Source organism: Amblyraja radiata, chromosome 16 (genome assembly GCF_010909765.2).
Source record: "Amblyraja radiata isolate CabotCenter1 chromosome 16, sAmbRad1.1.pri, whole genome shotgun sequence".
NCBI lineage: Eukaryota > Metazoa > Chordata > Chondrichthyes > Rajiformes > Rajidae > Amblyraja > Amblyraja radiata.
The window spans coordinates 15,646,080-15,673,003 of record NC_045971.1 but is presented as its reverse complement, the minus strand read 5'-3'; the positions used below and the strand labels follow the sequence as shown (position 1 = coordinate 15,673,003).

Below are 26,924 nucleotides of genomic sequence, written 5' to 3'. Positions count from 1 at the left end.
CTGGAAATATCGAAAGTAGATAAAAATGCTGGAGAAACTCAGCGGGTGAGGAAGCATCTATGGAGCGAAAGAATAGATGACATTTCGGATCAAGTCCATGCTGTAGGTAGTTTAAACTAAACAAAACGCAAGGACATACAGTGCCCTCCATAATGTTTGGGACAAAGACCCATCATTTATTTATTTGCCTCTGTATTCCACAAAAAAATCACATGTGGTCAAAGTGCACATTGTCAGATTTTAATAAAGGCCATTTTTATACATTTTGGTTTCACCATGTAGAAATGTGGTTATATAGGATTCTTTACCACAGAGTGATATGATCATTGGAGTGTATTCAAGGACAAAAACAATATATTGATGACATGGTATATTGAGATCAAATGGGAATGTAAATTTCAGATTGAGATCAATGATGATCTTATTCTATGATCTCGTAGGCTCTAGGTGTCCACTACCGTTCTTTTGCTCTTCGGATTCATTTCACAATTTACTTTTTCATCGGGTTAATTCCAAATAGAACAAAAAAAAACCTATGAAGAAATTGAAAAATAACTCGCCTCTGGGGTATTTTTATCCATCTCTGTCAGATCCTTGGAGAGGAGAGAAAGCGATACATCCTTCTGCAAGTGCCACAATGTGGTGGAATAAATCTCCATACCTTCCACTCGATAGCTTTCAATACGCCTTACTTCGGAAAATATCCTCTCTGCCTAGAACAAGATTTTTTTCAATACAGAGATTATTTTCAATACAGCAATACAGCAAGGTACAGAAGAGTTTGAATTTTTTTTTAAATGAGGAAGGTAAGTAGTCAGAGACCAAGACTCAGGATATGAACAGGGCTGGGGAAGTGTGGCTCAAGAGGAGCAAGTCTTAAGCATCTGCTGTACAAATCAGCAGTTCCTACTGACTAGCCTACTTTCCTCCCTTCATTGCCGTTATGAAGACTCTGGGCTATACAGTACGGACAGAGGCTCTTCTGTCTAACTCCTCGCTGACCAAGTTGTCTCACCGTGCTAGTCCCACTTGCCCATCCTGGCTCGAATCACCTATGCTTGGACAGTATATATTGGGCAGCACCCGCTGAGAGAGCCTTTGCTTGGACTGAAGTAGACACCGAGAAGATGTGAATCCATGATGCTCATCACATCATGGCAAGAGGTAACTGTCATTTTGTGATGCAGAGTTTGAGAGCCAGAGTCAGGAGGGGGGGGGGGGGGGGGGGGGGGGGGGGAGGGTCTCAGAACCATTAGAGTAGATGTCGTTTATTGAGGGTAATTTTGGCTGGACACTGAAGAAATTCTTCCTCCCCATTTAAAAGCTTCCATGAAAACCCTATGTGTATCTAATGTTTGATTAAACTCATTCGGTTGAACATGCAGCCATTATTCTGTGGTGAACAATCATTAGGAGTAAGAGCTAATTCTTAATGAATTTGTGGGAGTGGGCAGGGAAGGGTGAAAAGGAAAGCGAGGCTCGAGCAGGGGAAGGGGGACATTAGATAAGTTGCAGCCAAGACAAAAGTGCTTGTAAAATATCCTTATCGATCTAATACAAAATGCTTATTTTATTAAATACAGCATGTTCATCAACAAGATTAAATAGAAAGCTACTCAGTCTTGTGGGTGGCTCAGCTGATGTTTTTTTTTTCTTTATTCACACAGAGTTGCTTTGCTTAAATAATCTTTTCTAAACAGTTTCCTACTAGTTCCTTCTTTAGAACCATTCCTACAGTAATGTTTAAAAATCTGATATTTCCTGTAATTCTGGAAAACTGTTTTGGTCTTTGAGCAGGCAGCTTTGTGCTTTCTCAGTCATCATTAAAATTCCACCAATAAGCAAAGTCATCCTGATTTCCCCCTTGAAAAATGTTCAAATATGCATTTTATTAATTTAGCCAGCCACTTACCTGCATATATTCAGCCAGTTCAAAATGTGCTCTTCCTATTTGACATAGTACCCAACCAGTGTTGTAATGATGCGAAGGTAACTGACTTAGGATACCAATTGCTTCTTTACAGCTGTATGAACAAAGTGCCAAATATCCTTTCCCCATCTCACGCAGAAGGCTCATCAGTCCATCTGGCATTGTCAAAGTAGAGTTTAAAAAAAAAAGTTTTATTGGTAGACCAAAGGTCCAGTGCGTCAAAAACATTAGAACAAAACCCTTGCAACACAGTTACTTCAACAAAAACCAAAATAGGTTTGAAACTGGGTCAGAGTTACTAAACACAATACTGCATGATCCATTTTGGTTCGACTGATTATTGAAGTGAACTGTTATCACCTGATCAGTCGCAAAGATTATTTCGCATTACATAGAGTGCACTACTGGGTACACGTTTTCTACAATCAGAATAAAATATTTTGCATGTCATGGCTATCAATTTTCAGAGAAATTCATGCAACATCACAATTTAAAAAAACAAATTGACTGCAACTTCAAACCCCGAATGATTCATCTGGCGACTAAAATCCAAATGTGTTCTGGACAAGAAGTTGAATGAGCAGCTGTATACAATATGTTCAGCTTTTACAACATGAAGTGGCAATGGTTTGCATAAGAATTAGTTTCAGCTGTAAAACTTAAGCATTAGTAGGGAAATATTGTTGCTGGCAAGACCAATTAAAAAGATGGACAATTGAGGGAACTGCCAGTAACTGTTTGCACACCCAACTACTAACCCGAGGATTCATGTGCACTTGAACTGTTTGCTTCCTGCCTAAAAGTCAACAATTGCTTGAGTAGGAACATTACTTATACATTGGAAAGAAAACAATCAGTCCATTAACCCAGGGCAGCTCCCAAAGCAGTCCCATTACTTCTCCTCCACCCACTGATGCCTTTCCAATTATTTTCTCTAATGCTCACCCCCTTTTGATTTTTTGCCACTTAAGAAATAAGCCATGGTAGCCAATTATCCTACCGTGTTCATAGGATGTGGGAAGAAAACAGATTAACTGGGGCAAAAAGGGAGAACATGCTCAGACAGTATCAGAGGTCAGGATGGAACCCATTCCTGGAGCTATCACACATGCCTGGTACACAGATGACCATTATAAATGTGAATGTGAAATTCTCTCACCTAACTGGCAGATCACATGGTTTGACTAATTGGGCAAGGCCAAGATTGAATCTGCACAGGTTACAATTCACTTAATAGGTTCTTATGGCTTGGCTAATTTAGATTGAAGGGTCATTTAACACTATTTGTCAGTTCCCCAGGGATGTGCTGGATTCCTCTGGTACAATTTTGATCTAATGTCCTTAACTAAGTCATAACACCTCTGATAGTTATGCCTTCAATTGGCAAAGCCCTTTATTATTAAATTTCCTGTTAAAGTTCTCTGTCACTTCAGAAGCCTTCAGCCAATTGGCCTAACTGCTGCTGTAAGTGGGACAGCTTGATAAATGCCTGTGATCCATCTTGATGTGGCTTGCAGCAAATTATGTAAATGAATGTCAGTTAGCACACACCCAGTATCCAATATCAAAGAAACAGGACAGCAAAACAAGTCAGAAAATCATATTATTGGAAACATTTCCACCAAATAATATTAAATGGAAAAATGAACCAATTACTTTACATTCAAACGCCTCGAATCACCTACCCACACTATGAGGAATTCATTACTAGCAGTGCATTGATTCTGTGAAAATAGACTGAACGTGCTCATCAACTAAGATAAAGCTTACCTGCAGCTGCTTTCTGTATATTGAAGGCCTGCACTTGAGGTGTGACTGAGGAGATTTTGCCTTCAGGAATGACAGAGAAGTCAAGCTTGCTGATTTCCAGGCTGTCATTGAGGTTTGGCTGCGTTATGCCTCCTTTATTGGTTTTGTTTTTTGGCTTTCGGTTGGGAATTTTAGGTGGGAACTTCATCTTCAGCTTTTTACTATTTTCCTGTTTTAAAACAAATACATACTTGAATGTGCATGTAGATACTTGAAACCCACCACATTAATGAAGTTCTAATAGCTCGGATCTAACAACCATTATGATTGCAAGGTAACAAAAGTTGAAAATGAATCGGAAAAGATTGCCAGGACACAAAGTACTGTGGGGGTGGAGGGAAGGGGCAGATCTGCTGATAAAGATGATTGAGGATGGCAGCGAGAAATAACCTTGATCTAAAAAGAAGCAATCCGACTTCAACTTTCTTATCCATGGGGCACATCAAATTAGCAAAGATAGGGACAAAGTCAAGATCAATGCCCTGACACCCATTCAGAACAGCGTCTCAAACAATATGCTGTGAATCCATCCAAGGAATATAAGATGTTACATTCATCATGCTCAATAATACAGCACAAGTATTTTCATAGAAAAAGATTCTAAGAACAACCACAAAAATTAATATTTGGAACTCATACCAAATTCGACCAATTTAGGTAACTAACCAAAACCACTCCTCCCGTTCTCTTCTCTTCCAGCTTTCCTCACCCCCCCCCCCCTCCCCCCACTCCACAATAAGTCTGAAGATAGGTCTCGACCCAAAATCTCACCTATCCATGGTCTCCTGAAACACTGTCCGACTCACTGAGTTACTCCAACATTTTTTATCCTCACTTCATGCTTCTCTAATTTCCAGTTTAATGCCATCTGCAGAAATTTATCTCAGTCAGAAAGAAGGACTCATTGAGAAATATGAATCCATCTGTTATTAATAAACGTAGGTTAAAAAAAAAATTTCAAAAACTAATATAAAGTGACAAAAAGTTAGTGGTAGACTGGGTGACTGGGAATCGGGAACAAATAGCACATAACTACAAGCCTAATAACAAGGGAGAAAATTGATCAAAATTGTAAAATCGCATGTAGCAACCAAAACAATAACAGCTTGAGGATATATTAATAGGAAACGGACATTGAACGGACATTGAAGATAATGTTGCTCCCCTGGGGTGAAAGATTTCTTTAAACAGCCACTGAAGACCCATAGTCAACAAAAGATTGTTTTATGTCGTTCGATGCCAGTGAAAACGAGTAACCACACGGCAAACTTAAATATTTATAAATGATTGAATCTGTTATTAACTTGGCACGTACTATTGGAACGGCATCGTTGTACGTATCGTAATAGATATGGCTGCAATAAACACGCCCGTTCAAACGCCACTAAAGGACTGGGAAGCAACTGATATATTGAATGCCTTCACCAGATTTAGACAAAAATGTGGACTAATGTTCAACAGTGTGTTAAATATTGCTAGTGAGAATGGGAAGCCTGTAGAAGCCATTTTAATAGATGGAACTTTAAAAGGAAACTACGACAAAGTGGTATCTCCATTCTTTATCTTGAAGATAGATTTCAAGGCAACACAAAACATAACATGTACAGGTGCACAACCTTTTATCCGAAATTCCGGAAACCGAAAAGCTCCGAAAATCAGAAATTTTCGGTCCTGGAAAAAAGGGAGGGTATATTGCCCGGGAGAGTAGGAATCCCTAGACCTAGTACAGTGAGCGTCCACCGAGGGTCGCCCGGAGAGGTTCCGCGGTCACCTCTCCGGGTGACCCTCGGTGGACGCTCACTGAACTAGGTCTAGGGATTCACAAAAATGCTGGAGAAACTCCGCGGGTGCAGCAGCATCTATTGAGCGAAGGAAATAGGTAACGCTTCGGGCCGAAACCCTTCCTCAGACTGCCCTATCAGCCCCCCCAATCAGTCTGAGGAAGGGTTTCGGCGAAGGGTGGGGAGAGAAGGGAAAAGAGAGAGGAAGGATCTGCCGGACATGCTGTGTGTGTGTGTGTGTGTGTGTGTGTTTGTTTGGCGGAGTCTTAGGGGAGAAGGAGAGAAGGGAGAGAAGAAGGGAAGGGAGGGAGGGAAGGGAGGGAGAGGTCCATCGGCGGGAACGGATGCCTGGGTCCGGGCGTGAGCTGAGGCCGAGATTTGTAAACGTTGCTGCAACCCCCGGCCCGGCCCTCCGTGTATTGTTCACCGCGTCTTCCTGGAGAGAGGGGGGAGGGCGGGAGCCGGGGCTGTGTGCGTGAAGCACGGCGACTAGAGGGACGGGAGAGCTGCCCCGGGAGCATGAGGGCACCTCCCCCTTCTCCATTCCCCCTCACACCCCCCTCCCCATCTACCCCTTTCTTCCCCCTTTACCTCTCTACTCTCTCTCGGCCCGCAGCGATCTGCCCGACATGCTGTGTGTGTGTGTGTGTGTTTGTTTGGCGGAGTCTGAGGGGAGAAACGCCGGCACTAAGAGCGAGCGAACGCGCGGACAGAACGGACAAAAGCAACGATCATAGGTCAGAATAGGTGTCCAAAGATCTTTGTAGGTGACATTTCGGGTCGAGACCCCTCTTCTGACTGACTCAGGGGAAAGAGGAACAAGAGCTATGGACGGTACTAAGGACAAGTGAATGGAAGATATGCCGATATCTCCCGTTTCCCTTTCCCTTGACTATCAGTCTGAAGAAGGGTCTCGACCCGAAATGTCTACCAACGCCGCTCTATGAACATTGCTTTCGTCCGTCTGTCCACGCTTTAGCTCGGTCTTGGTGCCGGCGCTTCTCCCCTCATGGCAGCTATTGAAAAAGTCGACCCGAAATATCACCTATTTCCTCCTATTATCACGTATTCCTCATCAGAGATGCAGCCTGATCCGCTGATTTACTCCAGCCTTTTGTGTCTGTCTTCGGTTTAATCAGCATCTGCAGTATATGCCATTTAAATAGTACAAGGCATGTGCCGTTTAAAAAGGAAGTGATAAAAAACATTTAAAACATTTAACAACACCTAAACTGTTCCCCCGCAACGCTGCGAGAGGCATAACTGAAGTCGGGTCGGGGTAACTGAAATGACGGAGGTTACTCTCCGGTGCGGACTACGCGTCAGTTCATTGTATTTCGAAGGAGTGGACCATCTTGCACGCTATAAGATCTTTGCTCCAATTGATTGGATTACTCTAGCGCGGGGCCCCCTTAGGTTCGGGGCCCAATTGGGAGAAATAGGTCCTATCGGCTAAAGGCCGGCCCTGACCGGGTAACTGCCGGGATCGAGGCGCAAACTCGCGACCTTGCGGCCACGAGCCGAGCACTCTACCACTGAACCACATGTTAAAATCTACGCTAAAAACCTTCCGTTCGGAAAACCGAAAAATCCCGAAATCCGAGAAGTGTCTGGTCCCAAGGCTTTCGGATAAAAGGTTGTGCACCTGTAGTAAGAGAGTTGTGTTCACTGCAACTGCAATTAACACCAGGTAGAATCGCTTACCTTTGTAGTTGAACTGGCACTTGTAAAGAGCCTGGAACTTCGGCGGGGTGGTGCGTTGCAAGGTGCGTTTGTGGGAGCAGTACTTGTTGGAAATAGTACTTGCGCTGCACTGAACAAGTTAAAGAGAAAAATCACAAACAAGTTTAATAGTACTAAAATTCCTTGGGGTAGCAGACAGTATTATCCCTTTTTTCTAATTTAACAAAAACATTGCAAATTTAATTATGGTTCTCGATGTTTGTAGAGCTCAACAACAAACATCTACACGTCTGAAATCTGCATGCGTGCCATATAGGCACTCAATTAATTGTTCTAAGGAGATCCTCAGTGTTTGTCTATTTTATTGTTGCTGATTGTCTCAAATTGCCACGGTCAGTATTAAAGTGCAATTTCAATTTCTCTGATCAAGTGTGGAACAGTTTAAATCTGCACATTATTTATTTCCAATGCTACAATTATTGCCTTCATATGTTGCAACAGAATTATTTTACACACGATTAGGAAAATGCCATTCAACACCTCAAATCTCTTTCACCTTTCTATTAGATCACAAGTGGTTGGTGCTTTCATTCCATTTTCTGTCACTTAGTGCTTCTTACTCAAGAAAATATAAAGTTTTACTGTGCTGGCTTTTAGTATGATTAGTGTGCTGTATGAGGAGTGACGAAGTGTCACCACAATTAGTGGCGTAGCTCCACAGCACCAGCAACCCTGTTTCAATCCCAACCTCAAATTCTGTTATGCATCTACTTTACACTACCTGGTGTAAATCCTCCAGGTGTTCTTGCTTCTTCTCACATTTCACAAAGGTGTGTTAGTAGGTTAAATGACAACTATAAATTATTTCTGGCAGCAGATTAATGACCAAATGTATCAAAGGGGAATTGATGGATGAATGAGAAAGAATAAATTGCAGGCAGAGAAGGGGAGGGAGAAATGTGATTGATGCATCTTCTCCCCCGAGATGCTGCAGTGACTCTATATATCATATTGCATCTTTCCGTACCCCCACCCCAACAACAAGGAGTAAACTTGGCTCACAAACAATGGAGCTTGGAGAAATCGGGCTTAAATATCATCAAAAGTTGTTCAACCCCACCCACCTTGGCTAAGAACCAAGTCTACAATCTCAGTCTATAGTCTCAAAATAAGGAACACCACAAATGATAGTGCATCCTTGACAGTTTCTACCCTAGAGGGCTAAACCATTGCTATCATTCAAAGCAGTGATCAATAGATTTCTGAATATCGGGGGAATTGAATGATATGGGAATAATACAAGAAAGTTGTGCGGAGGTGCGATTAACCTCAAAAGCTGGATTTTAAAAATTTAAACTGTTGTTTCTTTTGCTCTTACAAATCAATCGGCACAGTATGCACCAAAAATCAATTAGACACAACAATATATAGCTGCATGCCAACCTGGTCTGTGGACCTGAAGTCTGCGTCTGAGTCAGTGGAATTGGAGTTACATCGCGACTATTTCCACTCTGTGTGAATACAGACTTGGTTCCACTTTGTGTTATTCTCGCCACAGACTTTCGTGTTATGAAGGGAGAAGATAGATAGGAATCAATTTTCAGTAATACCTGCCAACACAAGTAATGTACATTGCGAGCAAAACAAAGTGTTTAAATTCTCTTCCTTATTTCAACCATAAATGATTTAAAATATATAAACTTACCTTTTTTGTGGGGCCTCCTGCAGAGGATGAATCAATCACAGAAGAAGAATTTGTATAGTTTTGCATAAAGGAACCATCACATGGGCTTGGTGTCTCCAGGGGCAAGACTCCAAAGCTGAAAAAAAGTTTATGAAAATCTCACACCATTTGTTTGTCGAAGGGCTTCATCACAATCCTTAACAGCAACAGCTTAAGCAAACCTTTCCACCGAACTATAAACTGTCATTCCAATTTCCAATGAGCTTGCTAGTCCATTAATAGGATTACAGAACTCAAGCATTAATTTGGTTGAGAATATTACTGACTGATAATGTGAGGTTTAAAAAATATTCAGTTTTGCTCTGATGTATTTCAAAAACTGGGATGAATAGCCAAGGCTACAAGAGACAATAGGGGAAAAAGTAAAGGTGGAATGAGATTTGTTTCTAGGATTAGTGCAAGTTTCCAGGTGTGCCAGATGTTCTTAATCAAGAATTTATCTTCATCTTTGAAAACAAAAAAAGTCAATACCTACTGCCTTTTGAGGAGTTCCAGACTTTCAACCCTCAGGACACAAAACGTTACCTCATTTCCAACTTACAGTTTACCTTTAGGCTGATGACCCTTCGATACTTGTAATAACACAGAAGGTAGCTATTTGGCTCATTGGATCCACAGGTTACGATCCCATTCATCCCACTACCTGCTCTGATTATTTATCATTCCAGGTAATAAGTAATAAACTACAGTGTGATTTTGCACAAAGCTTTGGTAAGGTGGACAATTGGAGAGTATCAATCAGGTGGCTGTTTTCAGATTTTTTGTTGTTGTTTCAGAGACTTGAGAGTGTAGTTGTTTAGTGTTTAAAATGGGGCAAGGTCAGTGGTGTAGTTGTTGGTGTTTAAAGCAGAGGACAGTCATTAGCAGAGTTCAGCTGCTTCATAATTAGAAAGTAATTAAGGGATATGTCCCATGTCCCCAATGAGCAAATGTGCACAAACTGTATTCAGCTGCAGCTCCTGTATTCTGCTGCAGCTCCTAACATAGGATAGTTCAAGCTCACCACAGAGCATCCATAATGTTGCAAACTCAGTGGATAGCACAGTTAGCAAACTGGTCCATCAGGAAGATCAGCAGGTATCTTAAACAGGCATACCATTTTAGGTATTTTTGGGGAGATGGCAGCAGAAAACAGCAACAGCCAAATTTGTGGTACCATAGTTGGTGCTGTTGGACACCAGGGGAGGAAAATGACTGCAAGTTACAGGAGTCAGGAACTTGATAGCAAGGGGAACACTTGAGTGTTTTTAAATTAGACTCCCGGATGATATATTGCCTCTGGCAGGAGCGTGTGATGGGCCTAAGATCATGGTACACAACGGTATTAACAACAGATGGAAAGAGGGATGAGGTCCTGCAACATGCATTTAGGGAATTAGGTGGAAGGTTAAAGATCAAAGCTTAAATAGTAATCCCTGGATTACAACCTGTGCCATCTGCAAATAAAGAGCCGAGGATCGATCAGATGAATGTGTTACTTAAGGGATGATTCAGGAGGGATGCGGTCTACGTGGACTTCAGTAATGCCTTTGATAAGGTCCTGCACGACAGGCTGATCAAAAAGGTTAGTCCATGGGATCCAAGGCAAATTGGATCCAGAATTAAGAGGTGGAGGGTGTTGAAGGAAGGTTGCTTTACAGATTGGAAGATTATGATCAGTAGTATCCCACAAGGATAATAGATGGGACTCTTGATGTCTGCCTTATATGTTAATGGCTTAAATGTGAATGCAGGAGGCATGATTAGAAATTTAGAATGTGAATGTTGATGGCATGAAAATATGTGTAACAGAAAGCAAGCTACAAGGCTACAAAATGAGCTTGTTAACCTCCCTTCAACCCACTCAGCTAAATCTAATTCTCTCTTGAAAACATCCAATGAATTGGCCTCCACTACCTTCTGTGGCAGAGAATTCACAATTCTCTGGGTGAAGACTCATCTCAGTCCTAAATGGCTTACCCCTCACTCTTAAACCGTGACCCCTGGTTCTGGACTCACCCAACATCGGGAACATTTTTCCTGCATCTAGCTTGTCCAATCCTTTAAGAATTGTATACGTTTCTATAAGATCCCCTCACATCCTTCTAAATTGCAGTGAATACAAGCCCAGTTGACCCATTCTTTCATTATACGTCAATCCCGCCATCCCGGGAATTAACCTGGTGAACCTACTCTGCACTCCCTCAATAGCAATGATGTCCTTTCTCAAATTAGGAGACCAAAACTGCACACAATACTCCAGGTGTGGTCACACCGGGGCCCTGTACAACTGCAGTAGGACCTCCTTGCTCCTAAACTCAAATCCTCTCACAATGATGGCCAACATGCCATTAGCTTTCTTCACTGCCTGCTATACCTCCATGCTTATTTTCAGTGACTGATGGACAAGCACACGCAGGTATCGTTGCATCTCCCCTTTTCCTAATCTGACACCATTCAGATAATAATCCACCTTCCTGTTCTTGCCACCAAAGTGGATAATCTCACATTTATCCACATTATATTGCATCTGCCCATCCTATCCAAGTCACCCTGCAGCCTCATAGCATCCTCAGCACAGCTCACACTGCCACCCAGCTTTGTGTCATCCGCAACCTTGGAGATGTTACATTTAATTCCCTCGTCTAAATCCATAATATATATTGTAAATAACTGGGGTCCCAGCATCGAGCCTTGGTGGCACCCCACTCGTCATTGGCTGCCATTATGAAAAGGACCCGTTAATTCCTACTCTTTGCTTCTTGTCTGCCAACTGGTTCTCTATCCATGGCAATACCCTACCCCCCAATACCATGTGTTCTAATTTTGCACACTAATCAGGTGTGGGACCTTGTCAAAGGCTTTTTGAAAGTCCAGATACACCACGTCCATTGGTTATCCTTTATCAATTCTACTTGTTACATCCTCAAAAAATTCCAGAAGATTCATCAAGCATGATTTCCCATTCATAAATCCATGCTGACTTTGGCCGATCCTGTCACGGTTTTCCAAATGCACTGCTATAACATTTTTAATAACTGATTCGAGCATCTTCCCCACTACCAATATAAGGCTAACTGGTCTATAATTCCCCGTTTTCTCACCCTCTTTCTTAAAACGTGGGGTTACATCTGGATCAGTTCCAGCCTGCAGGAACTGGTCCAGAGTCCAGAGAACATTGGAAAATGATCACCAATGCATCCACGATTTCTGGGACCACCTCCTTGAGTACTCTGGGATACAGACCATCAGGCCTTTGGGATTTATCTGCCTTCAATCCCAACAGTTTACCTAACACAATTTCCTGACTAATGAAGATTCCTTGCAGTTCCTCCCTCCCACTAGATCCTCAGACCCCTATTATTTCTGGGAGATTGTGTCTTCCTCAGTGAAGACAGAACCAAACAAAGTACTCGTTTAACAGTTCTGCCATTTCCTTGTTTCCCTATTATAAATTCACCTGTCTCTGATTGTAAGGGACCTCCATTTGTCTTCAGGAATCTTTTCCTTTTTACATATCTGAAGAAGCTTTTAAAGTCCGTTTTTATATTCCCCACAAGCATGTCCCCAATAATTCCAGCCAATGAGCCATAGAAAGCCTCCTATCCCAATGCATCACAGCTTGGTACAGCAACTGCTCTACCCAAGACAGCAAGAAACCAGAGAGTTGTGAATACAGCCCAGTCCATCACACAAACCAGCTTCCTCCCACCATCGACTCAATCTATACGAACATAGTCCACCTTCCTTGGAAAAGCAGACAACATTTATAGTTATTCACCCTTCTCCCCTCTCCCATAAGACAGACAACACAAATGTCTGGAAAGATGCACCACCAGGTTCAAGATCAGCTCTCTTCCCCTCGCACTGTTATCACTCTTGAAAGGATCTTCATACACTAGGGATGAATTCCTGATTTTTCAATCTACGATGTTGCAACCCTCACACTTTTTCTTAATCTCCACTTTCTCTGTAGCTGTAACACTAGAGTTTCCACTCTGTTTATTTTCTCTTTTGTATTACCTGATAAACTCGCGTATGGTATGATTTTCTTAGATAGCATACCCAAAGCCTTTTAATGTATCTTGGTACACATGGCAATAATAAACCAATACTAAAGGTAGGCCTCAAGGTAGATAGGTCTGAAGAAGGGCCTCGACCCGAAACATCACCCATTCCTTCTCTCCAGAGATGCTGCCTGTCCCGCTGAGCTACTCCAGCATTTTGTGTCTACCTTCGATTTAAATCAGCATCTGCAGTTCTTTCCTACACTAAAGGTAGGCTAGACAGTCATAATTGTCTTCCCCAGCTGGGTATAAATAAAATAAGGTGGCACCAATTTAGGATGAGGCAGGAGATTTAAAGGGGATCTGAAAGAGAATTCCCTACCCCCACAAAGTTGCTGGAGTCTGGAATGTACTGACCTTTAACACAGCCCCCTATCAAGCGGCTGTGAAACAGGTTGTTCTTTATCCAGAACATATGTTCCTCTGTTCTTTCTTTAAAAAAATTCCAATAAAAATTGTTCAAACAATTTTGCTGTCACAAAACCATTTTGACTTTACCGCATCAGCTTGAATTTTTGGAAGTGCCCTTCCAAAATATTTTTAAGAACAGTTACTAATATTTTCCTCATGACAGATGTTAAGTTAATTGACATGTTGTTTCCTGCCTTCTACTCCTTAAAAAAAAGTAACCATATTTGTTATTTTTCAATCCAATTGCTAGGATATTTGAAAAGAAAAATTAATAAAAAGGCAAGTTAAACTTTATCTTGAGTACTGTGCCCAGATGTTTAGTGGGGAAGAGGCGACCTTGGAGAATGTTCCGTAAATGTAACGGAGTGGTGCAATCATTACAGAAGCAAGAAGGAGCTGCATTTTATTTTTAACGTTTTAGAAAAACTGTTGCCAAGGGAAATAAATAATATCCCCTAAAATTAGGAGAGCTATTCTGCAAAGGGGGAATTGTTAACTAGACAAATAAGGTGCAGAAAATTATGTGCCTAAATCACAGGCAGTTGGTGGAATAGGTTTATAGTAAACATATTCACGATCAGAGAGGAATGCCCCAGAAAACATCAGTGTCGAGTGGGAGGGACCAAAGCCCTCAGTGTCTTTACTCTGTTTATAGGCATATTTCATGAATAGAACAGTTTTCAGTAAAGGCCAAATCCATCCATAATCATAGAAATATGCTATACCATACAATCTACCAAGTAACATTGTATTAGGCAAAATAAGAAACTGGGAACTTCACAACCAACACAAGTTCTGCCAAATGGAGTGAGGTGGAAACACTCCTGTGGCCAAGGGGCTACATGCCGATTATAAAAGCTGTGCTTCATACCCAGAATCCAACAATAGGATACATCTGGAATAAGGCAATAAGAATGAACACAAAACAGTTTGGTTTTAAAACAACAGATTTAAAGCAAAATTGTACCTTGGCGTTAGAGGACTTAGAGTTCCAGGACCACCAAGCAAGCTCCTTCCAGACTTTGGTTTATTTACTTGCTGTTTGGACAAAACTGATGTTCCAGAACCAAGTGGGAGAGCATCAGGAGAAATAACAGATGGATCAATTAACGATACCGAAGAATCCGTCATCATTGAGGAATATTTTGAGTTGGCTGAAGATTCAAGATTCAATCTGTTTAATTCCTACAAATTAAAAAAAAGGTAATTGGTAAATTTCCTGGGGTAGGCTTAACTTACACGCATTTCTGGAGTAGCAAGTAAATCTACTGTAACTGGACGGGGGTGAAACTACATGCTTTAGCTCATAAATAAAATGTACCAATAAGAGTACATAGTTAACATAGCCATCTATACCCATATTATTGTACCAACTAAATTTGACTAAATCTGAAATTAGCTTGTGACAGGAATAAAGTGTTCAAACAGTTGAAGCAATTTTCATTATAAAACATAAGTAGTGGTGCAACCTAAAGATCGGTAAGGATGCCGGGCATAAAGGCAAAATTGTGAAAATATATCGAGTCAATATTCCAAATGGCAGAACAGATCTGTCAAGCAGTAAAATGAGTTTTTAGGAAGGAATTTTGCAGACTAGACAAATCTCTTTGGATTTTTTCCCTCCTAAGCACAGTGGTTTTATGGAACAAGTATCCAGGAGGGTTATTTAATCGTGATAACTAGGCGTGGAATTTGGGAAAGGTTTGTAGTCATGAGAGATCAAAAATAACAGCCTTGGTACAGAGTTGTTTGACAAAGTGTCATTGGCCCGTGTATCTTCAGCTGCTTCATCAATTGCTTTCCTTTGATCCCAAAGTCAGAGGCAGGAATTCTTGCTGCTTGTATAGTATTTAACTTTATTTGCAACTTCTCAGGAATTGAAGTAACCCATGTCTGCATGCAGCAAAACTAGAAAATGCACTGCTACGAGTTGATTAGTGTTAACTATCAAGAAACAAACGGCAAGTGGTCATATAGGATAAATACCAACATGAAAGCGGCTAACCCATTCCTCATGTTATGTTGTTGAAGGTCGAGTACTCCACCAGCTACACCTTTGATCTGAAATTCAGCTGGGCCAGCCATAGACATATTGTGTGCTACAAAAGCAGATCATGGAGAAGCAACCTTCTACAAGCTAAATAACACAAGTCAGCAGGATAAAGGAATACTCCTCGTTTCCCTGGGAGAGCTCAGTTCCAGCAACACTCAAGAAGTTTGACATCATCCAGGACAAAACAACCCGTCTAACTAATAATCCATCCTGCACCAATAAAAATTATTGCTTCCACCACCAGTGTCTGAAATGCGAAACATTCCCGAAATACACTCAAGTTACTTGGCTGTGTTACTCAAATCACATATACCAAACAATCCACACTACCAAGATAGATTTGGGTACATTGTAACACCATCACCTGCAGGTTCCCCTCCAAGCCACAAACCATTTTGACTTTTATCATTGATATTACTAGATATCATTGATTCTTCAATGCCATCCTAAATCTCTGAATAACTAAAACCATTATTGAAGTAACTTCACCAGAAAAACTGCAGTGTTCAAGACAGCAGTTAACTATCACCTTTCCAAGGTGAACTGGGATTGGGCAATAAACACCGTGTGCAATGAGCCAGTCCTGAAAAATAAATCATAAAAAACATTTTATATCTGGCCTCCTGTTGCAAAGCTTGTCTGTATCCTCTCAGTGTCTCAACATCCCACTCAGAATACATTGATTTCTACTGTACACCAGGTTCCAAGTACGGTTTGATATAACTTCTGTTCTTCAATTCTATCCCTCCAAAAATATACACTAGCACTGGGTCTGTTATTTTTAGTGACCTTGGCAAGTCATGGAACAACTTTTATATGTACTCAGATCACTTTCCTCTTCCATCTAAACTACCAGCAGTTAAAAACACATTTAATTTTCCGGATCAAATGTTTTCACCAAGTCAAAAGCAAGCAAAGATAATCACATCGTGAAATGCAGTTTTATGCTATATGTGCATTGAAGAACACGATAGAATGAGCAGGCACAATTTTATGGACAAGGAATATAGAAACATAGAAAATAGGTGCAGGAGGATGCTATTCGGCCCTTTGAGCCAGCACCGCCATTCATTGTGATTATGGCTGATCGTCCCCAATCAATAACCCATAGCAGATACATTTTTGTAGAAAGAATGGTAATAAGGATACAGTCCTAATTATGGATAGAGAATAGAAAAACTCCATTGTAATGTGCAATCTTATCTGAAGAGATTAAGAATACTAATTTTAAAAAGCCTGGTTTAGGCTCATTCTTGTCACATGTACTGAGGTACAGTGAAAAGCTATCTAAACAGATCAGATATACCTTACATAAATGCAATCAAGTCAAACTCAAGTACAATAGATAGAGCGAAGGGGAAGTTAGAGTACTGAATATAGTTCTCGCCATTATATCCCCTCAGTTCCATAGACAGTGTTATCAATGGGGTAGAGGTGAATGGAGCAGTACCCTGACGTATGGTAGGGCCGTTCAGAAGCCTGATAAGAGGGCAAAGTAATCCTTCAGGCTCCAGTAGCTATAGCATTCAGTTTACTGTAGCCAGAATATAATACAAATCAAGATGATCATGTCGAATCCCTCTGAAACACTAATCACAATTTAAGTATACACAACAGGTGTTAGTCTTTAAGCTCTCATAGCACCATTAAGATAGTGATACTCCAGAACCATTTTTCTGTACTAATCAAACTTTCCTTCATTCCCAATATTTAAACATTTCATTTAACTGCATTTTTAATGTAACTTCGAAAATTGCATATGGAAACGTGATTTTGTTTTGCTTTTGACTGTGATAATGTTTAATCTGGAAACTTGGCTTAAATGCATTCTTCAAAATGTTCCACAATCACTTTCAGAGAGATGTTTAAACATCCCATTGCAAACAAGTCCAGCACAAATGAATACCACAATGAAGCATCTGTCTCTAACATGTGCCAAAGTCTCTGGAATTTTACTTGAAACCACAATGTTCTAACTTAGATCCAAGAACATTGCTGCATGTAACACGACTGTAATTGGAATCTATCATGTTTCTAGTAAAATAAATATCAGTTTAGCGGCACAGCTGATAGACCTGCTGTCTCAACACCAGAGACCTAGGTTAAATCCTGACATCGAGTGCCGTCTGTGTGGAGTTTACACGTTCACGGTGACCACTATAATTCCTCTGGATACTCCAGCTTCCACCCACATTCCAACAGCATGCAAGTTTGTAGATTAATTGGGCTATATATATTGCCCATAGCGTGTAGGGAGTGGATGTAAAACTGGGGTAATTTAGAACTGCTACGAACAGGTGATCGATGGTCAGCATGGACTTGGTGGGCTGAACAGCTTGTTTCTATGATGTACCCTTCAAACAATCAATTCATTCAAATATTTTAGTACATTAAAGGTAGACACAAAATGCTGGAGTAACTCAGCGGGACAGCATCTCTGGAGAGAAGGAAAGGATCCAGAGATGCAGCCCATCATCCCGAGTTACTCCAACATTTTGCGTCTTCCTTCGATTTAAACCAACATCTGCAGTTCATTCCTACACTTTAGTACATTAGTTCAGTCTAGGAGACATGCTAGTTGCAGGAAACATGTTCCCGATGTTGGGGGAGTCCAGAACCAGGGGTCACAGTTTAAGAATAAGTGGTAGGCCATTTAGAACTGTGATGAGGAAAAACTATTTCACACAGAAAGTTGTGAATTTGTAGAATTCTCTGCCTCAGAAGGTAGTGGAGGCCGATTCACTGGATGCATTCAAAAGATAGATAGATAGAGGTCTTGGGGCTAGCAGAATCAAGAGGTATGGGGAGAAGGCAAGAACGGGATACTGATTGTGGATGATCAACCATGATCACATTGAATAGCGGTGCTGGCTCGAAGGGCCTACTCCTGCACCTATTGTCTATGTATCTATAAGACTCACTGCTTGGTTGTTTGAAGTAATATCATTAACATCAGGAGAGCTTTAATATTTCCCTATGACATAGGAGGCAGAATCTTTGGCCTATTGACGGAGCAATCCAATCACTTTTGATTAACCCCGTAGCCTTTTCCCCCTATCTTTCCATCAATTGTACCACCCACCTACATTCGGGACAATTTACAAAAGCCAATTAACCTACCATCCACGCATCTTCAGTATGCGAGGGGAAACTAAATCACTTAAAGGAAACCTATGCTGCCACAGGGAGAACATGCTAATTTGATGAGTCTTATTTGTAGATTTAATAGTAACGGTCAAGAGTGTTTAATTTTTACTTGCATCACGATCAGAAAAAATCATTTTTTTTATTTGCTGTAGCGTTACAAGCACATTAACACAAGACAAATATACAATAAACAATAAATTTTCTGTCATTCCAGACATCAGATACTGCCAGGCAAAGTACGCAAATTACGTAGTGCAATCTTATTCATGCTAAATGCATAGTAGTTCGGTACCTATGGAGAATTGTGGTTTGGATTGTGCAGGGTGGTTCACAAGCCTGATGATCCCGGAGATAATAGATAATAGTACCTTCTTCCTGTCTGTGGCAGCAAGCTAAGAGCATGGCCAAGGTGGTGTGGGTCTTCGATGCAATACTTTCCCCACCACTGAAATGGCACAGTCGCCACTTTCTACAGCCTCCATCGTTCTCAAGTTTTCAAATTACTGAACCAGGCTGAACATGGTGCCATGATACCACCAGTTAGTAAGCTCTCTTCTGGCCAAAACTCCTCAAACCTCTGATGTTGGCGAGCTGTCTTTGCAATTGCATCAGGAATTTGAAGCTATTGACTCTCTCTATCACTTTTCCACAGATGAAGAGTGGTACATGGTCCCTCAGCCATGGTCTTTGCGATGTGGGGGAAAACCGGAGCTTCCAGAAGAAACCCACAGGGTCATGGGGAGAATGTGCAAAGTCCACATACACGATTGAATCTGGGTCTCGGGCCCTGTGAGGCGCCAGCTCTACAAACTGTGCCACTGAAAAGTGTCATTACCAACTTCTCAAAATACATAATCACAACAGAAGCGAGTACCACCCCGGTTGGTTGTCGTTACACAGACAATGCCATAGATCAAAACTGAGCTGCAATGAAACAGCAGCACTATGTGCTTCCTGGGGTTGCAACATAGACTTCATAGCCATTACTGAAAGCTATGGAACTGTTCAACAAACAGTGGTCTCTGAGAAACCTACTTTCAATCGTGGATTCAGGAATAGAATGCTACACTTTTAATGACCTAAACATCAAATCTGCAATGCTTCTACATCTCTGCTTCTCATCAGGCAAATGGGTATTTTGTCTGGTCTTTTTTAAATAAAGCTTATGTTTAAGCATCAAAACATTAATAATTCTCCATGAAGTGTATCAAAAAGTCTTTAAAGTTTAACTGGTGAGCCAATGATCAAATCAGGCCTTCTAAATTGCAAGGTATTTTGGACCAGAGTAGAATTAAAAAGTGCTAATTTAAAATGTGCCAGACTTGTTAACATACGTTCAGAGGAACGTCAAGGATTTGAAATAGGACATACAAGCTTTAGTGATGAAGTTGCAGCTGTTTGGAAGAAATAATGAAATCAAACTCACGATAGTGTCTTGTGGCGTTTCCATCAGGACAGTGTCAGATTGCCTATGTTGCACACCATGATTCAAAACTAATGGCAAACATAAACTTGGCTGATAACTACTAAAATTCTGGAGAGATGTTAATTTAAATGTTTGTTCAGGATCTGGTCTTTCACCTAAAAAGGGAGAGATGGAGACATTATTTAGTTTCAACAGATTTTTGTTTAAATTGGAAAAAAACAACATGTTATCTACATACCTATTTCACATAAGGATTCAAAAGGGGTCCAAAGAAAGGGATTTAGACCAAGGCTTTTTTGGTAACAGTCTGCTCCTTTTGCCATTCGATCTGTTTTACTGTAAGAAAAAATATTTAAAATTATGAGAACACAACATCTGAGCGTAGCAAATGATAGCCAAGCTCATATATTTTAACTCAATTTTGCTGAATTAATCACAACTAAACTCAACATTTGTATACCATTACTGAAATGCAACTAGTTGCAATAATCTAGGTAGATTTATCCAACCCTAACCCACTTGAACCAAGGCTAATTTGTGCGTAGGGGGAGCAGCGAGATGGAGTAACAGCAGTGATGGGATCAGCACATTCAGCAAAAGTGGATTGAAACCAACACCATGCCACAAGATAGTTAACATTTTAGGGCTTCCCATTATCAGTGAGAGGAAAAAATATATAAAAACAGCAGAGCCAGATGTCATTTGTTAACCAAATTTGATTGATGCAATAAGATTCCCAAACTGCTACTTATAACTGCCCATTTAATTATTTACCTACAATTTACTCCTCCTCAGCTACATATGGAATTCATTCTTGTGGTGCTTTAACCTAACAGGTGTGCATATTTTGGCTTACAAATCAATTCTCACGTTCAAGGTTGCATACACCGGGAATCCATTCCCTACCTCCATTGCACCAAGGTGCTTGTATTCTGCAACCTCATGGTTTTCTCCTCATAGTAATGCTTATTAGTTTGTTTCTATAGTCCATTTTAATATCTTTATCTGCCCAAATTTACGTCTCTGATCATATTTATGTAAGATACAGGATTCTTAAATTTAAAAAATGTTAATGGGAGTTGAGCAGAAAAAACTAAGATAAATGCATACACAAAAGTTATGCAATGCAAAGTAATTTTGTGGAATTTAGTTTGCCATGAATTACATCCTTGTTGTCATCCTTTTCCAGGAATTTGCCTCATTTACACGACTCTTGAACCACGTGAAGCCAAACCTGGAAGGCCAAATTCTTATTTCAAACACTATAAAAACCAATTATTCAAATACATCTCAAATTCAGGTGCCCTCTCTATTCTATAGGCTCCACTCAATCCAACACTGCATTTGGCCTATTAATAATTCTGTTTTATGTCCAAGGGAGCAGTATTTATCAGTTTCACAGGTACCACCCCTTCAAATCCAAGGCGACTCAAATCTCATTAGAAGCTTTAACGAGCAGTTTACAATAAATCAGCAATCAAAACATCCCTCTCCCTCAATAGTCAGCCAAGGTGTACTCTTTTCTACTTGTTTAAATTCGATTGTTCTCCAAAGCGTGATTACCATCACCTAGGCAAACTAATATTTGAAATTGAATATCGAAGCCCACACCATCAAAATCCTCGGGGATGGAATAGACATTTATCCCTATTACGATAATTGAATCCCAGCTGCACTGCAATTAGCCCATTTTTCAAGGAACACTCTGTAATATTTACCAATATCTGTTACCTTTAACTATTAAAATAGCCGAAGTTAAAATATTAGCGAATTAAATAACGTGAGATTGAATATTTTATTAAGAGCACAGGAAAGAAAGGAGCAGGCCATACAACCTCCTGCCAAGTCATATGACCGTGGCTAATCTGTTACCTCAGCACAATTCCTATATTCCTTAAATAACCAAAAATATATCCCAATGACCAGATGCAAGGTCTTGACTCGAAACATCAGCTATCTAGCTGCCTCCATATATGCTGCTTGACCCTCTAGCAGCGCATCTTTTGCTTAGGATTTCAGCATCTGCAGTGTCTTGCATCTCTACAAATCTATCATGTTTTGAAGTCAAAATTTATATAATTGATTGGATTTAAATTTCCCAGCTGTGAATGGTAGAATTTGAACTTGGTTATTTAAATCAATGTTTCAAAACTTTGGCTAATGGTGCAATAAACTTAGTGTTACACCATAATACACTAATTTGATAGTACTCTTATCAATACAAAATATCTGGCAATCACAAAGTCAAGCTAAATTATATCCCTTTCATGGAATCTTCAAATTCTTTAATTAGTTCCCAGATTCCTGGCTCAAAACTAATCAATGTTTACAGTTCAATTCACATGGTCTTACCAGTATATATGCCCTAATAAAGACAATGTAAAACAAGCCGAATCACCAAACTCTGTAACAATATCATCGTGGCTTTTCTGTTTGTTCAGTATTCCACCAGCTAAAATCTGTTCTCCCTCGGCCAGTCTAGAGAAATAAGAAGCAATAATTAGTTTATGGGACTCAAGTTACCTTGGCCCAGAGTTTAAAATGCTGTATTTAAAAATAAATTATTTCCTTTTCCTCTTTCTTCAAATTTCATCATTGCCTGACCAACAGTGACTATCCAAATGGACATTGTAAATCAAAAATAATTCTATTGATAATTAGCAATCAATTTACATGGTGAGATCAAGTCCTTTGATGTGTAGGAAACAGTTCAGGTCAAGACCCTTCTGCAGACCCGAAACGTCACCCATTCATTCTCTCCAGAGATGCTGCTTGAGTTACTCCAGCATTTTGTGTCTACCTTCAAGTCTAGATGTTTGGTTCCACAACAAAAGCACGTCTAATCTCTCTCCACAACCACACCTCTGCTACAGCCACAGTCACTCAAGGCGTTCCCCAAGGCTCCGTACTCGGCCCCCTCCTCTTCATCATCTACATCCTCCCCCTTGGTCAGATACTCCGCCACTTCAACCTGGACTTCCACTGTTACGCTGATGACACCCAGATCTACCTCGGCACCAAATCCCCCCACAACCCCCCACTCTCCCATATCAACTCCTGTTTGTCAGCTATAAAAACCTGGATGCAACATAATTTCCTCAAACTCAACAGCGATAAGACAGAATTCCTCCTCATAGGCTCCAAAGCCACACTCAGCAAAATCAATAACCCCACTCTCACCATCGACGGCACCACTGTCTCCCCATCTCCCCAGGCCCGCAACCTTGGCGTGATCTTTGATTCCACCCTCTCCCTTGAGCCTCACATCCGCCATGTCATTAAAACCTCCTTCTTTCATCTCCGCAACATCGCCAAACTCAGACCCTCTCTCACACCTCCCGTTGCTGAAAGACTCATGCATGCCTTCATCTCCTCCCGACTGGACTACTGCAACTCACTTCTCCTTGGCATCAGATCCACCTACATCAACCGACTCCAACTGGTCCAGAACGCAGCCGCCCGACTCATCACCCACACCAAATCCTGGCATCACATCACTCCAGTCCTCAAACAACTTCACTGGCTTCCCATCTCCCACCAGATCAACTACAAAACCCTGATCCTCACCTACAAAGCCCTCCACCATCTGGCCCCCCCATATCTCACTGACCTCCTCTCCCCCTACCAACCCTCACGGTCCCTCAGATCCACATCAGCCGGTCTCCTCTCCATCCACAAGTCCAACCTCCGCAGTTTTGGGAACAGAGCCTTCTCCAGGGCAGCTCCCAGGCTCTGGAACTCCCTCCCCCAACTGATCCGCAATTCCGTGTCCCTCACCATCTTCCAGTCCCGCCTCAAGACCCATCTCTTCACCTCTGCCTATCCTTAGCCCCACGTCCCCCTCCCTTTTCATCTGTGCATTAATTGCCTCATATTGTGTTTTGTATTGAATTCTGTCTTTACTTTGTGTACTAGTCATGTCTCTACTATTTATTTCATTCCCCTTACATGTTTTTCCTCTACCTGCTAAATTTTTGTAAGGTGTCCTTGAGACTCTTGAAAGGCGCCCATAAATAAAATTTATTATTATTATTATTAATCTAAATTAGCAGAACAATTATCTCTATCATGATAACCTATCTCACAAACAAATAAAATTAATGAGGACACCACCTGACTGGACAATTCAACCACAGCACAATGGCACATTAGGTTGAAGTTAAATAACAGACCTCATTAATAAAGGCATGGGCAACTTTCCAAGATACTTGCCTAACTTCTGCAAGGCATTTGATAAGGTTTCACATGCTCGGCTGCCTGGAAGGTTAGATGCATGGGATCCAGGGAGAGCTAGCTAGCTGGATAGAGAATTGGTTTCATGGAAGGAAGAAGATGGTTTCAAAGTTTCCATACTGGGGTACTGTAACTAGTGGTGCGCCTCAGGGATGGGTACCTGGCCCTATTGTTTGTGGTTTATATCAACAATTTGAATGAGGATGTGGAAGACGGGGACGCAAGTTAACAGTGAGAGGGAAAAGATTTAATAGGAACCCGAGAGGCAACTTTTTCCACACAGAGGATGATGGGTATTTGGGACGGTAGTTGAGGCAAGTACTATAGCAACATTTAAACAACATTTGTACAGATACATGGATAGAAACGGTTTAGAGTGATATGGGCCAAACGCAGGCAGGTGGGACTAATGTAGATGGGGCATCTTGCTCGGCATGGGAAAGTTGGGCCAAAGGGCCTGTTTCATGCTGTATGGCTCTATACTTGAATAGTCCTTTGGGGCATGGAATAATTATGTTCCAGATTTGGGAATTGTCCCATAACTAGTAGAATAGCCATCTCCAATAATAATCCAATTAAACTTTATAAGATAAGAAATTCCAGGTTAACTTCAAAATTCACATTGAGAGGAAAACAAATCAATGCAGCGAGTCAAAGAACAGCATATTAAAATCTGGTTCTCTCCATTAGGCAATCTAACAAAACTAATCATTTCAGCACTGTTGAATTCCTTGAATGAGGCTGATAGGATGGTCAAAAAGGCTTTCGGCACATTGGCCTTCATCAGTTAGAGTATTGATTATATAAATTGAGAGGTCATGTTACAGTTATACAAAACATTGGTGAGGCCACATTTAGAGCACTGTGTTCAATTTTGGTCACCACGTTTATAGGAAAGATGTTGTCAAGTTTGAAAGGCTGCTGAGAAGGTTTACGAGGATGTTCTCAGGATTTAAGGGCCTGAACTATAAAGAGGGGTTGAGCAGGCTAGGATCTTATTCCTTAGAGCACAGAAGGATGAGGGGTTATCTTTTCAAAAGTGTACAAAAACATGATAGGAATAGATCGGGTAAATGCACAGAGTCTTTGCCCAGGGTAAGGGAATAGAGTACCAAAGGACATAGATTTAAGGTGAGGGGAGCAAAAAAGATTTAATAGGAACCTGAGAGGTAACTCTTTTTGTTTATACAATGGGCAGTGGGTGTATGAAACAAGCTGCCGGTACTATCGCGACGTTTAAGAAACATTCAGACAGGTACATGGATATGGGCCTAACACAAGCAGGTGAGACAAGTGCAGATGAGGCATGTTGGTCGGTGCGGACAGATGGGTCAAATGGCCTGTTTCCACGCTGTATGACATTTTGCTTGTCAATACCCAATTTCCAGACAAGCCACCAGGATATTATTCTCGACGCCACAAGGGAATCAAACTGATTTAGAAAATCAGTCATCCTTAACATATCACATAAATCCTTGAACAAAACTAAACAGATAAGATGCAATGTTAGCATTTTCATCCACAAAATTTTACGGCTGTACACTAATTGCTTCCTTATGAGAATAAAACGTTTATTTATTTTTACTTACTTGCCGATATCCAAACAACATCTAGCAAGAAGATATTTGCACTGTGGAGTAGTACAACTATGAGTTTTCAAAAGCCGGTAGGCTTTGTATGCTTTCCCCGAGCGGTAGTAACAGGTTGCTAAGAGAAAAAGCGCCTCTTCGGAACAAACTGCAGGATAAAATGAAAACAGTTAAAATATGCATAATGCACATTTTCTGAGAGCTAATTACAATATAATATCTATCTATCTGCTGTGAACACCATTGAAAATCACTGCTATGGCTTGTGAATTTAAGCAGGTAAACTATCAGGGACTCCGTTTTTTTTTTTTTATTCTCACGAGGTGGGTGAAGCAGACAATATTAAATGTACTGTCCATTCTTTGAGGAAGGGCACTGATCAACATTCTGATGGACTAAACATTACATTTCATTGACTGAATGGAAATTGAAATTTATGACCTGCAGATTGTTGTGGTACTCAGAAATGTTTTTCAAAAGGAAAATTGTTCTCGATTTTTATGTTATTTTTTTATGTCTTTCAAAGTCAAACATCTCGATGGTGGGACAACATTATCAAATGCCACCACAATCCCATTACAGTTCAATTCAAAACAATATTCTTTCAACCAACGGAATTTCACGATCACATTAATAAAGCTGACAGGATTCATATCAAATTAACATTCCTTTATGATGCAGTAATGCTTTTTCATATAGAATAGCTAACATGAAACACTGGCACAATGGATAAAATTATTGGACAGGTATCCAAAGGTTTGAAAAACGATCGGAGGCCAATAAACCTAAAGACAGCAGACTGCCCATATTTTAACTCAACCCATACATTTGCTGAAAGGTTCCGAGAGACTTGAAATATTTAATATGGTCTGTGTTTCAAAGCGAGGCATGCATAACCAGGCTAACTATATAATGTTACTTTGATGTCAATAATAGGCACATTAGTTTTCCAAATCTCCTTAGGACATAGGTCATTCTGCCAGTTTATGGAGCAAGCACATTCCTCCACTATTTTGTTCTTGTAATCTATCTATTCCCCCCATATTCCCGTCAATTGTACCATTGATCTACA

At 40.7% G+C, this 26,924-nt stretch overlaps 1 protein-coding gene across 3 annotated transcripts in view; it reads right to left on the bottom strand.

The window, feature by feature from the left end:
* Positions 1-26,924, bottom strand: part of cdc27 (cell division cycle 27) — a 59,790-nt gene that overhangs the window by 20,841 nt on the left and 12,025 nt on the right. For 2 of the 3 annotated variants that reach the window (XM_033035202.1, XM_033035203.1), the window contains exons 3-13: positions 25,853-26,000; positions 22,383-22,508; positions 20,269-20,366; positions 20,031-20,185; positions 14,372-14,589; positions 8,909-9,023; positions 8,647-8,762; positions 7,225-7,333; positions 3,701-3,908; positions 1,913-2,085; positions 561-713 (exon numbers count right to left, since the gene is read on the bottom strand). In XM_033035202.1, coding sequence (XP_032891093.1) covers positions 561-713; positions 1,913-2,085; positions 3,701-3,908; positions 7,225-7,333; positions 8,647-8,762; positions 8,909-9,023; positions 14,372-14,589; positions 20,031-20,185; positions 20,269-20,366; positions 22,383-22,508; positions 25,853-26,000 — 1,619 coding nt within the window. Of the gene's footprint in view, positions 1-560; positions 714-1,912; positions 2,086-3,700; positions 3,909-7,224; positions 7,334-8,646; positions 8,814-8,908; positions 9,024-14,371; positions 14,590-20,030; positions 20,186-20,268; positions 20,367-22,382; positions 22,509-25,852; positions 26,001-26,924 lie in introns of all 3 variants that reach the window. The other variant, XM_033035201.1, reaches the window with a different exon arrangement.